This window comes from Pristiophorus japonicus, chromosome 1 (genome assembly GCF_044704955.1).
Source record: "Pristiophorus japonicus isolate sPriJap1 chromosome 1, sPriJap1.hap1, whole genome shotgun sequence".
Lineage (NCBI taxonomy): Eukaryota > Metazoa > Chordata > Chondrichthyes > Pristiophoridae > Pristiophorus > Pristiophorus japonicus.
Window position 1 is genome coordinate 517,347,363 of NC_091977.1, and position 13,598 is coordinate 517,360,960.

Genomic DNA, 13,598 nt, shown 5'->3' on the forward strand with positions numbered 1-13,598 from the left:
TTATTGAATTTCTTGGTGACTATCTTATATTGCTGTTAATATTTTTAAATCTGAAATCAATACATTTTTGCTAGCCAAGGGTATTCAGGGATATGGAGCCAAGGCAGGTGGATCTCATTGAATGGCGGAACAGACTCGAGGCTGACTGGCCTACTCTATGCTGTAGAATTAAAAACTAATCAAATGCAAAGATGTATAGCACTGGTTTTAAAAAAAAAGTCAAATTAGGTTTAGTTGAACTCTATGATTATGGCCATATTTGGAATATTATGGCCAACCTTGATTCTGAAGGACATTGATGTATTTGAACACTCGCTGCCTAGGCCCACAAATGAAGAATGGCGCAGGAGATGCAACACCTGCCGTTTTACCTCCTCCCTTCCTACTGTCCAGGGCCCCAAACACTCCTTCCAGGTGAAACAACTTTCAATTTAGTATACTGTATTCGCTGCTCCCGACCTGGTCTCGACATTGGTGACCGCTTTGCAGAACACCTTCGTTCAGTTTGTAAGAGTGACCCTGAGCTACTGGTGTTCTGTCACTTTAATTCTCCACCCATATCTTGTTCCCTTTTCTCTTTTTTTTTAACAACCTCCCCCTCCCCCCATTTTTATTTTTATTTTTCTGTTTCCCATGGCAGCTGGTGATTATTCTGCCATTCACATCCCATCTAGGCTCATCTTTTGTTTCCTAACTTGTGCCATTGCCATCTCATTTTTGTCAATCATCCCCTTTGTCTCTTAAATCATTTCTGCCTTCCACCCTATGCTGCCTGACCTGCTGAGATTTCCAGCATTTTCTGTTTTTATTATTAATGAAGAATGGCTACCTGGTTGATGTACTGGAAGAATGCTGATAGTATTCTACATCCTGTTAGTATCGTCCAGAAACATGAAATCTGATAGAAAAGCCGTGTGATCGTTAGTTTTTTTAATTTGAATTCCCAGGAATGTGCAATCCCAGGAACTATAGCGATACACCACCGACATCGAAGAGTACAGTAGAGGAGCTTCATGAACCCATCCCATCGCTGTTCCGTGCTCTGACAGAAGGCGAAACTCACCTGCACTGGAACATTGTATCGTTCCCTGTATCCGAAGAGCTCACCTATCATGAAAACCTGGTCTCGTTTTTGGAATCCCTGGATATTTCTCCGCTCCAAAATGTATCACTGCCTGAAGACAATCCCCATGTACAACTCGAGAGTGAGAAAGGTAAACGGGTTGCTGTTTGGTATTCTTTTGTGTTCAGCTAAATTAAAAAAATTATCCTTCTCCTGAGGTAAGCCCATTAACTGTTGCTGGGATTTCAATAAAACACAAGGGAATTTTCTATCAAGACGACTTGATTGTGAAAAATACCTGGTGAAATTGTAAATTTTGTCCTTCCAAATTATATAGTAAACATTTTGAGCTGTATAATAGAATAAAGTTTGGTTACAGGTGGGAGAAATTTGCGATGATTGAGTATCCTATAAGTGTATCGCCAATTTTTTTTTCCATTTCTGGTGTTCCTCTCTCTCTATTGGACAGTGGTAAAGAATGTACATTGTTAACATATGCAATGGTGTGTAACTCTGTAGCAAGTAGGTAGTCTGCTAAATCCCACTTCAAAAACACAGGCGTGAATTAAAAAATGATTCAGGGCTCGACAGGACCCATTTCCTGCTTCAAGGTAAGTATTACCAAACAACCATGTTCTGTCCAATTTTTGTATGTATGGATGAATGATTCCAACAAGTCATCATCATATCATCATAGTCCCTTGGAATCAAGGAAGACTTGCTTCCATTCTTAACATGAGTTCTTCAGTGGCTGTACAGTCCAATATGAGAACCACAGTCCCTGTCACAGGTGGGACAAATAGTTGTTGAGGGAAAGGGAGGGTAGGACTGGTTTGCCGCACACTCCTTCCGCTGCCTGTGCTTGATTTCTGCATGCTCTCGGCGATGAGACTCGAGGTGCTCAGTGCTCTCCCGGATGCACTTTCTCCACTTAGGGCAGTCTTTAGCCAGGGATTCCCAGGTGTCAGTGGGGATGTTGCACTTTATCAGGGAGACTTTGAGGGTGTCCCTGTAACATTTCCTCTGCCCACCTATGGCTTGTTTGCCATGAAGGAGTTCCAAGTAGAGCGCTTGCTTTGGGAATCTCATGTCTGGCATGCGAACTATGTGGCCTGCCCAGCGGAGCTGATCAAGTGTGGTCAGTGCTTCAATGCTGGAGATGTTGGCCTGGTCGAGGACGCTGATGTTGGTGCGTCTGTCCTCCCAGAGGATTTGTAGGATCTTGCGGAGGCATCATTGGTGGTATTTATCCAGTGACTTGAGGTGTCTACGTTTCTGTTTCTGAGCCATACAGGAGGGTGGTTATTACTACAGCCCTGTAGACCATGAGCTTGGTGACAGTTTTGAGAGTCTGGTCTTCAAATACTCTCTTCCTCGGGCGTCTGAAGGCTGCACTGGCGCACTGGAGGCGGTGTTGGATCTCGTTGTCAATGCCTGCACTTGTCGATAGGAGGCTCCCGAGATATGGGAGGTGGTCCATGTTGTCCAGGGCCGCGCTGTGGATCTTGATGACTGTGGGGCAGTGCTGTGCGGTGAGGACAGGCTGGTGGAGGACTTTTGTCTCACTGATGTTTAGCCTAAGCCCCATGCTTTCGTACACCTCAGTAAATACGTCGACTATGTCTTGGAGTTCAGCCTCTGTGTGCGCGCAGACGCAGGCATCGTCTGCGTACTGTAGCTCGACGACAGAGGTTGGGACGGTCTTGGATCTGACCTGGAGACGGTGAAGGTTGAACAGGTTTCACCTGGTTCTGTAGTTTAGTCCCACTCCAGCCGGGAGCTTGTCGACTGTGAGGTGGAGCATGGCAGTGAGGAAGATTGAGAAGAGGGTTGGGGCAATGATGCAGCCCTGTTTGACTCCGGTCCGGAGGTGGATTGGGTCTGTGATGGATCCGTTGGTAAGGATCGTGGCCTGCATGTCATCATGGAGCAGGCGGAGGATGGTCCAACAAGCAGACCAATGATGTATCTACATTCTAAGCAATGGATGACTCCTTGTGAGATGAGTCCTTATCTTCACTGAGGATAAGAGGACTTGAGGAAGAGGGAAAAGAATTTGAAAGTTCCAGACAATCAATGTCCAAGAAGCAGAATACTACAACAACAAAAGCAAAATACTGCAGATGCTGTAATCTGAAATAAAAACAGAAAATGCTGGAAATGAGAGGGTCAGGCAGCTCTGTGGAGGGAAAAGCAGAGTTAATGTTTCGGGTCGATGACTCTTCGTCAGAACAACAACTTGTATTTATATAGCGACTTTAACGTAGTGAAACGTCCCAAGCCGCTTCACAGGAGTATTATGAGATTTAAAAAAATGTGACACTGAGCTGCACAAGGAGAAATTAGGGCAGGGGACCAAAAAATTGGTCAAAGAGGTAGATTTTAAGGAGCGTCTTGAAGGAGGAAAGAGAGGTAGCTTTAGGCAGGGAATTCCAGAGCTTCCCGCCCAGGCAATAGAAGAATAGAACCAAAGTATAAAGCAGGGTGGTAGACATTGCACTTCCCTCCAGGGCGAACACTTAAAGTGGAAAGGTCAGTGGTAGACTGTGCTGTTAGTCACCCAGGTGGCTGTCGTGTGTAGAAATACATGACCATGCTTAATAATCTCTAAACCAAGCTACTGAGAAATGAACCTAAATAGAGTTTCTGTACACTTGATACAGAGTGGAACTCCTCTTCCCATAGGGACTAACCCTACTTACCTAAAACTTGGGTGCATGTTGCCGAGAACAAATGCTTAGGGATCTCTCGCTGTGCATGAGAGTATCACTAGCCTTAAACCAAATAGAACTGTGCAATTTACTAACAGCTGGCAGCTTCTGGCTCCTAGCCGAGCTATGTCCATCATCCCCATAGTTTGCAGGGTTATCTGGAGATGAGTGGGAGCAGGAAGCTCATCTTCCATAAGAATGAGAGGTGATCTTATCGAGATGTATAAGATTATGAGAGGGCTTGACAAGGTGGATGCAGAGAGGATGTTTCCACTGATGGGGTGAGACTAGAACTAGAGGGCACGATCTTAGAATAAGGGGCCGCCCATTTAAAACGGAGATGAGGAGAAATTTCTTCTCTGAGGGTTGTGAATCTCTGGAATTTGCTGCCTTAGAGAGCTGTGGAAGCTGGGACATTGAATAAATTTAAGACAGAAATAGATGGTTTCTTAATCGATAAGGGGATAAGGGATGATAGGGAGCAGGCAGGGAAGTGGAGCTGAGTCCATGATCAGATCAGCCATGATCTTATTGAATGGCGGAGCTGGCTCAAAGGGCCGTATGGCCTACTCCTGTTCCTATTTCTTAAGTTTTTATAAATGAGCCATGGTGGCTGGTCAATTCATCAACAAGTAAATAGGGAAAATAGGATTCTGGAATTTATGTATAGGGACATTTGAAACAAAAGTAAGGCGGTGACGATAGATCTGTAGAAGATCCCAGGATAGCCACTAACATAAACTTGAGCTTATCCGAAACTCTACTGCCCGTATTCCAATCTACATCAATTCCCTTTCAACCATCACTCCTTTGCTCACTGACCTACATTGGCTCCGAGCCCACCAGTGCTGCGCAATTAAAATTCTCACCCTCGTGTTCAAATCCCTCCATGGGCTCGCCCCTCCCTATGTCTGATACCTGCTGCCCTCTAAGAACTGCATTCCTCCAACGCTGGTCTCTTACACGTCCCCCACTCTCTTCACCCCACCATTGGTGGCCGTGCTTTCAGCCAGCTTGGCCCTAGGCTTTGGAATTCCCTCTTTATATAAAAAAAACCATTCACCTCTCCTCCTTTTAAACCTCTCTCTTTGACCAAGTTATTAGTCACTTGTCCTAATATGTCTCTTTGGATTGGTGTCATTCTTTGTCTGGTAATGCTCCTGTGAAGCTCCTTGGTCGTTTTCTTAAGTTAAAGGTGCTATATAAAAGCAAGTCGTCGTTGATGTGGGACTTGTTGTGGGACAGAATATCAACTGCTGGATTTCGACCAAGTCTCCGCTTAGTGGGTGAAGGATTGAAGGCTGCGAGGAGGATGTTGAAGAAGTGGAGACTAGAGGTGATAAAACCATGCCAAAGGGTTTTAGTGAGGTAGAGCTGTAGATGAGGAAATAAATACAATGTGGGATTTTGAAATTCGGCTCTGGGATAAACAAGGCGCCTAGTTAAAAACACAAGAAATAGGGACAGGAGTAGGCCACACAGACCTTCGAGCCTGTTCCGCCATTCAATAAGATCATGGCTGATCTTCTACTCAATTTCACTTTCCTGCCCTCTCCCTACATTCCTTGATTCCCTTAGTATCCAAAAAATCTATCGATCTCTGTCTCTGTCTTGAATATACTCGATGACTGAACATCCACAGATCTCTGGGGTAGGGAATTCCAAAGATTCACAAATCCCCCTCCCCTCCTCCAAATGAAGACATTTCTCCTCATCTCAGTCCTAAATGGCCGAGCCTTTATTCTGAGCCTGTGACCCCTGGTTCTCGACTTCCCAGCCAGGGGAATCATCCTCCCTGCATCTACTCTGTCAAACTATGTAAGAATTTTCAACGTTTTAATGAGATCATCTCATTTTTCTAAACTCAAGGGAATATAGTTGACATTGTCTAGTTCAGCCTGCGCAGGTGGCCAGATGGGGGAATAGAGATGGTGGTAAAGGAATGGAGTTTTATGGTGGGAGTTTAAAAAAAGAACGGCTTCAGTTTTCCCAGTGCTCATTTGGAGGAAACCTTTGTTCATCAATGACTTAATGGGCCAGAAATTGCAGCAGATGCCTCCGACCAAATTCTTTTTTACGAAATTACCTGTTGGTCCCGGAGGAGCGACCACTTCTGCTCCGAAGCCTAGATGCACGTTGCAGCGTACAGGCATCCTGGGATCATGTGGGCCGGACCACCAATGATAATGGCGTATTCTCATTGATAATAATGGTGAGTTCTGTTTGTACGGAGCTCCCACTACTATCAATGAGAATACATCCACAAAACACAAAAACACAATACATAAATTAAAAAAAACACTTCACATATTTAAAATTAATTGAAATTGAATTAAATTAAATGTTTTAGAATAAAAATGATTAAAACAAATTTTTTTTAATGTTTTAATAGGGTTAAAAATAAACTTACCTGAATGGACAAGGTTTTTAATGTAGAAAATTAGTGATAACATTTAATTTTTCTATCTTTTAAAACCATAAGGCTGGTAAAAACAGACCTTAGCCTGGTTTTACCAGTCGTAAGAAACATAGAAAATAGGTGCAGGAGTAGACCATTCGGCCCTTTGAGCCTGCACCACCATTCAATAAGATCATGGCTGATCATTCACCTCAGTACCCCTTTCCTGCTTTCTCTTTATATCCCTTAATCCCGTTAGTCATAACTCCCTCTTGAATATATCTAACAAACTGGCCTCAACAACTCTCTGTGGTAGAGAATTCCACAGGTTCACCACTCTCTGGGTGAAGAAGTTTCTCCTCATCTCGGACCTAAATGGCTTACCCCTTATCCTTTGACTGTGACCCCTGGTTCTGGACTTCCCCAACATCGGGAACATTCTTCCTGCATCTAACCTGTCCAGACCTATCAGAATTTTATATGTTTCTATATGAGTTCCCCTCATTCTTCTAAATTCCAGTGAATACAGGCCCAGTCGATCCAGTCTCTCCAGCATCTAACCTGTCCAGTCCCATCTGAATCTTATATGTTTCTATGAGATCCCCTCTCATCCTTCTAAACTCCAGTGAATAAAGGCCCAGTTGATCCAGTCTCTCCACATATGTCAATCCTGCCATCCCGGAAATCAGTCTGGTGAACCTTCGCTGCACTCCCTCAATAGCAAGAACGTCCTTCCTCAGATTAGGAGACCAGAACTGAACACAATATTCCAGGTGAGGCCTCACCAAGGCCTTGTACAACTGCAATAAGACCTCCCTGCTCCTATACTCAGATCCCCTAGTTATGAAGGCCAACATGCCATTTGCCTTCTTCACCACCTGCTGTACCTGCATGCCAACTTTCAATGACTGATGTACCATGCACCTCCCCTTTTCCCAATCTGTTGCTATTCAGGTATTCTGCCTTCACGTTTTTGCCACATTATACTGCATCTGCCATGCATTTGTCCACTCAACTAACCTGTCCAAGTCACCCTGCAGCCTCTTAGCATCCTCCTCACAGCTCACACTGCCACACAGCTTAGTGTGGAGATATTACACTCAATTCCTTCATCTAAATCATTGATTTATATTGTAAATAGCTGGGGTTCCAGCACTGAGCCCTGCGGCACCCCACTAGTCACTGCCTACCATTCTGACAAGGACCCGTTTATCCCAACTCTCTGCTTCCTGTCTGCCAACCAGTTCTCTACCAATGTGAGGCTAACTGGTCTATAATTCCCTGTTTTCGCTCTCCTTTTTAAAAAAAAAAGTGGTGTTAGATTAGCTACCCTCCAGTCCATAGGAACTGATCCAGAGTCGAAAGACTGTTAGAAAATGATCACCAATACATCCTCTATTTTTAGGGCCACTTCTTTAAGTACTCTGGGATGTAGACTATCAGGCCCTGGAGATTTATCGGCCTTCAATCCCATCAATTTCCCTAATACAATTTCCTGACTAAGAAGGATTTCCTTCAGTTCCTCCTTCTCGCTAGACCCTCGGTCCCCTAGTATTTCCAGAAGGTTAGTTGTGTCTTCCTTCGTGAAGACAGAACTAAAGTATTTGTTCAATTGGTCTGCCATTTCTCTGTTCCCCATTATAAATTCACCTGATTCTGACTGTAAGGGACCTACGTTTGTCTTCATTAATTTCTTTCTCTTCACATATCTATAGAAGCTTTTGCAGTCAGTTTTTATATTCCCAGCAAGCTTCCTCTCGTACTCTATTTTCTCCCTCCTAATTAAACCCTTTGTCCTCCTGCTGGATTCTAAATTTCTCCCAGTCCTCAGGTTTGCTGCTTTTTCTGGCCAATTTTTTATGCCTCTTCCTTGGATTTAACACTATCCCTAATTTCCCTTGTTAGCCACGGTTGAGCCACCTTCCCTGTTTTATTTTTACTCCAGACAGGGATGTACAGTTGTTGAAGTTCAGCCATGTGATATTTAAATGTATACCATTGCCTATCCACCATCAACCCTTTCAAGTATCATTTGCCAGTCTATTCTAGCCAATTCACATCTCATACCATCGAAGTTATCTTTCTTTAGTTCAGGACCCTAGTCTCTGAATTAACTGTGTCACTCTCCATCTTAATGAATTCTACCATTATTATGCTCACTCTTCCCCAAGGGACCTTGCACAACAAGATTGCTAATTAGTCCTTTCTCATTACACATCACCCAGTCTAGGATGGCCAGCCCTCTAGTTAGTTCCTCGACGTATTGGTCTAGAAAACTATCCCTAATAAACTCCAGGAAATCGTCCTCCACCATATTGCTACCAGTTTGGTTAACCCAATCTATATGTAGATTAAAGTCGCCCATGATAACTGCTGTACCTTTTATTGCACGCATTCCCAATTTCTTGTTTGATGCTGTCCCCAACCTCACTACTACTATTTGGTGGTCTGTACACAACTCCCACTAGTGTTTTCTGCCCTTTGGTATTCCGCAGCTCTACCTATACAGATTCCACATCATCCAAGCTAATGTCCTTCCTTACTATTACGTTAATTTCCTCTTTAACCAGCAATGCCAACCCACCTCCTTTTTCTTTCTGACTATCCTTCCTGAATGTTGAATACCGCTGGATGTTGAGTTCCCAACCTTGGTCAACCTGGAGCTATGCCTCCATGATGCCAATTATATTATATTCGTTAATTGCTGCCTGCGCAGTTAATTCGTCCACCTTATTATGAATACTACTCGCGTTGAAGCACAGAGCCTTCAGGCTTGTCTTTTTAACACACATTGTCCCTTTAGAATTTTGCTGTAACATGACCCTTTTTGATTTTTGCCTTGGGTTTCTTTGCCCTCCACTTTTACTTTTCTTTCTATCTTTTGCTTCTGCCCCCATTTTACTTCCCTCTGTCTCCCTGCATAGGTTCCCAGCCCCCTGCCATATTAGCTGAACCCCTCCCCAAACGCTCCCCAGGTGCAGATTGTCCGGTTTGTACTGGTCCCACCTCCTCTAGAACCGGTTCCAGTGTCCCAAGAATTTGAATCCCTCCCTCCTGCACCACTCCTCAAGCCATGTATTCATCTTAGCTATCCTGCTATTTCTACTCTGACTAGCACGTGGCACTGAAGATTGCTACCTTTTGAGGTCTTGCTTTTTAATTTAACTCCTGGCTCCCTAAATTCAGCTTGTAGGACCTCATCCCGTTTTTTTACCTATATCGTTGGCACCACGACAACTGGCTGTTCACCCTCCGCCTCCAAAATGTCCTGCAGCCACTTCAAGACATCCTTGACCCTTGCACCAGGGAGGCAAGATACCATCCTGGAGTCTCGGTTGCGACCTATCTATTCAGAAACACCTATCTATTCCCCTTGCAATAGAACCCCCTACCACTGTAGCTCTCCCACTCTTTTTCCTGCCTTCATGTGCAGCAGAGCCACATGGTGCCATGAACTCGGCTGCTGCAGCTTCCCCTGATGAGTCATTCTTCCCACCCCCCAACAGTACCCAAAACGGTGCATCTGTTTTGCAGGGGGATGACCACAGGGGACCCCTGCAGTACCTTCCTTCCACTGCTCTTCCTGCTGGTTACCCATTCCCTCTCTGCCTTTGTAACCTTTGCCTGCGGTGTAACTAACTCACTAAACATGCTATTCACGATATCCTCAGCATTGCAGAGTGAATCCATGCGTAGCTCCAGTGCCGCAATGCGGTCTGTCAGGAGCTGCAGCAGGATGCACTTCCTGCACATGTAGTCGTGTCCTGAGTTCCCACATAGCACAGGAGGAGCATGACACGTGTCCGAGCTCTCCTACCATGACTTAACCCTTAAATTAACTTAATTTGGCAACAATGATAAAGGTTCCTTACTGATAAAGGAAAAGAAAAAGAACAAAAACTACGCACCAATCACTTACCCCCTTGGCTGTGATGTCACCCTTCGATTTTTTTTTTTCTACTACTTTTTTGTCTTCTCTCCCTGCAGCTGCACCAGCCGGCTCCTCCTATGTCCCGCCGCTCCTCACCTGTTGGGCCTTTTATAGACCTCTTGACTCACCGCGTCGCCTCCTCCTATGTTCCGCTGCTCCCCGACTGTTTGAAGGACATTGGCTGGGCAAGAGTTGGGCAAATAACCCAACTCTCCTCCTGTGAAGGCCCTTCTTTCGGGGATGCGAAGGTCTGTCAAAATACAGACCGCAAGTGCCGGGTTTAGACGCATGTGCTTCGCGCGCCTAAACCCGGAACTTGCGGGGCCTCTTCAGGCGTGTGCGCACATTGTATGCACCTGGAGAGGCTGCAATTTACGGACAATTGTTGTCTAGGCATAGTGACGGCACAGAGATCGTCATTGAATTGCCTATCTGATTACCAGTTTAAGAATGTGTAGCTATTTCAGCATACACGTGATCTATTTTTTGTTTGTATAGTCCATTTTTGGGACCTTTGGTTCATAAGCTTAAGTCACTCTTCATTATTTAGCAATGAAGTAACTATTTATAATTAAAATTTGTGGTTGATTCTACGACCTCAAATTGGGCTTGTGTAAATTTTCTTCTTGTGCAATTTGCATTTTAGTTCTTTGCGAGGTGCTACAATCTCGCTAAATGTTTGAGGCAGCAACACATCTTTCGGCCTCAATAAACAGATCTTCGAACAGAAGCCTAGAGTTTGCCATGGAATTGCAGTGTGGTCCGTGTCCTAGTGTGTGCTGTGGAGTGGATTAATTGGACCATACCTGCACTGCATAACTCCTCACGGGCAATTATGATCTAGGTTTGGAAACACCCCGAGTGTGAGGGGGTGGGGGGGGGAAATTAGGAAAATTAGATAACAACTTAGTTAAGTCTTCTATTCCTCCTAATGTCCAAGTCAATTCTCAATGGAAAATTCTCTCCGAACACGTTGCCTCTCTAACTTCTTCAGCAGGCAATGCTGTAAGCTGGATGAAACCGAAGGAGGCAAAAGAAAACCATTGTAGAATGGAGGTGGAAAATGGATAAAACAAACTCTGTCATTGAACTACAACATGCGTCTGCACACTCAGAGGCCGAACGCCAAGCCATCGTCAACACCTTCATGAGGCATACGAAAGCATGGGCTTTACGCTAAACATCCGTAACACAAAGGTCCTCCACCAACCTGACCCCGCCACACAGCACTGACCCCCGGTCATCAAAATCCACGGCGTGGCCTTGGACAACATGGACCATTTTCCATACTTTGGGAGCCTACCATCAACAAGGGCAGACATCAACGATGAGGTCCAACACCGCCTCCAGTGTGCCAGCGCAGCCTTCGATCGCCTGAGTGTTTGAAGACCAGGCCCTCCAATCTGGCACCAAGGTTATGGCCATCATCATATCATATATATCGTATCGTATCGTATCGTATCCCTCGGCACCGAGGAAGGCTTGCTTCCACTCCTGCAGTGAGTTCTTTGGTGGCTGAACAGACCAATACAAGAGCCATAGACTCTGTCACGGCTGGGACAGACATTCGTCAAGGGAAGAGAGGGACTGATTTGCCGCACGCTCCTTCCGCTGTCTGCGCTTGACCTCTTCACGCTCTCGGCGTTGAGATGTGAAGAGCTCAACGCCCTCCCGGATGCACTTTCTCCACCTAGGGTGGTCTTCAGCCAGGCATTCCCAGGTGTCAGTGGTGATGTCGCTTTAAGGGTGCCTTGTAACGTTTCCGCTGCCCACCTTTAGCTCTGCCGCGAAGGAGCTCCGCATAGAACATTTGCTTGGAGTCTCGTGTCTGGCATGCGAACTATGTGGCCTGCCCAGCAAAGCTGACCGAGTGTGGTCAGTGCTTCAATGCTGGGGATGTTAGCCTGGACGAGGACACTGATGTTGGTGCGTCTGTCCTCCCAGGGGATTTGCAGGATCTTGTGGAGACATCGTTGGTGATATATCTCCAGTGACTTGAGGTGTCTTCTGTACATCGTCCAAGCCTCTGATCCATATAGGAGGGCAGGTATTACACAGCCCTGTAGATCATGAGCTTGGTGGTAGATTTGAGGGCCTGGTCTTCGAACACTCTTTTCCTCAGGCGGCCTACAGGGCAGTATACGGTCTCCTATATGGCTCAGAGACATGGACTATATACAGCAGGCACCTCAAAGAGCTGGAGAAGTACTATCAGCGCTGCCTCCACACGAACCTGCAAATCCACTGGGAGGATCGATGCACCACTGTCTGTGTTCTTGCTCAGGCCAACATCCCCAGCATCGAAGCACTGACCACTCTTGACCAGCTCCGTTGGGTGGGCCACGTCATCCGTATGCCCGACACGAGACTCCCTAAGCAAGTGCTCTACACGGCAAGCGAGCCCCAGGTGGACAGAGGAAATGCTTCAAGGACACCCTCAAAGCCTCCTTGACAAAATGTAATATCCTCACCAACACCTGGGAATCCCTGGCCCAAGACCACCCAAAGTGGGAAGGGATGGCACTGAGCACCTTGAGTCTCATCGCCGAGAGCATGCAGAACCAAGCGCAGACAGCGGAAGGAGCGTGCGGCAAACCAGGCTCCCCACCCACCCTTTCGTTCAACCACTGTCTGCCCCACCCCCCTGTTAGAGACTAATTCCCACATTGGACTGTACAGCCACCTGAGAGCTCACTTTTAGAGTGGAAGCAAGTCTTCCTCGATTCCGAGGGACTGCCTAGGATGATGATGATGATTATGATAAATGCATCAATGGGGTCAAGTTTCGGTCTGAGTTGCTCCTATTTTTTTGGAGCAACTGGTTTAGAATGGAGTATCTTAGAAATTGCAATTCTCGGCATTTAGTTTGCTCCAGTTCTAGTCAGTTAGAACAGTTTCATTTTGGAACAGATTTTTTTTTTCAAAAGGGAGTGTGTCCGGCCACTTACGCTTGTTTTGAAAGTTTAGGCAGTGAAAACTTACTCCAAACTAACTTAGAATGGAGTAAATGTAGATTTTTGTACGCTCAGAAAAACCTTGTCTACACTTGGGGGAGGGGGGGGGTTGGAAGTTTACAAACATGAAACACTTTTATAAATAAAGAGCCATCAATAATAAATGATAAATAAATCAATAAATCAATCCAAAAAAAATTTTTTAATTTAAAAATCAATAAATAAAAAATTACGTTTCTACTCACCGACTACAGCACCGGGAGCCCTCCAACAGCGTGCTGGGACAGCCCCCCACTGTCTCTGTCTGTCTGTCTCTCTCTCTCTCTCTCTCTCTCTCTCTCTCTCTCTCTCTCTCTCTCTCTCTCTCTCTCTCTCTCTCTCTCTCTCTCTATGTCAGTGTGTGTCTCTCTGGCTGTCAGTGTCTATGTGTTCTGACAACGAGGAGGGTGGGGGAGGGGAGAGGGGAGAGGAGGGTGTGGGGGGGGAGAGAGGAGAGTGTGGGGGGGAGAGGAGAGTGTGGGGGGGAGGGGAGGGGAAGAGG

The 13,598-nt window shown here is 45.7% G+C and overlaps 1 protein-coding gene across 1 annotated transcript in view; it reads left to right on the top strand.

Annotated features, from left to right (window-relative positions):
* Nucleotides 1-13,598, top strand: part of twsg1a (twisted gastrulation BMP signaling modulator 1a) — a 93,954-nt gene that overhangs the window by 68,261 nt on the left and 12,095 nt on the right. The window contains exon 4 of the mRNA XM_070877015.1: nucleotides 948-1,214. Coding sequence (XP_070733116.1) covers nucleotides 948-1,214 — 267 coding nt within the window. The remainder of the gene's footprint in view (nucleotides 1-947; nucleotides 1,215-13,598) is intronic.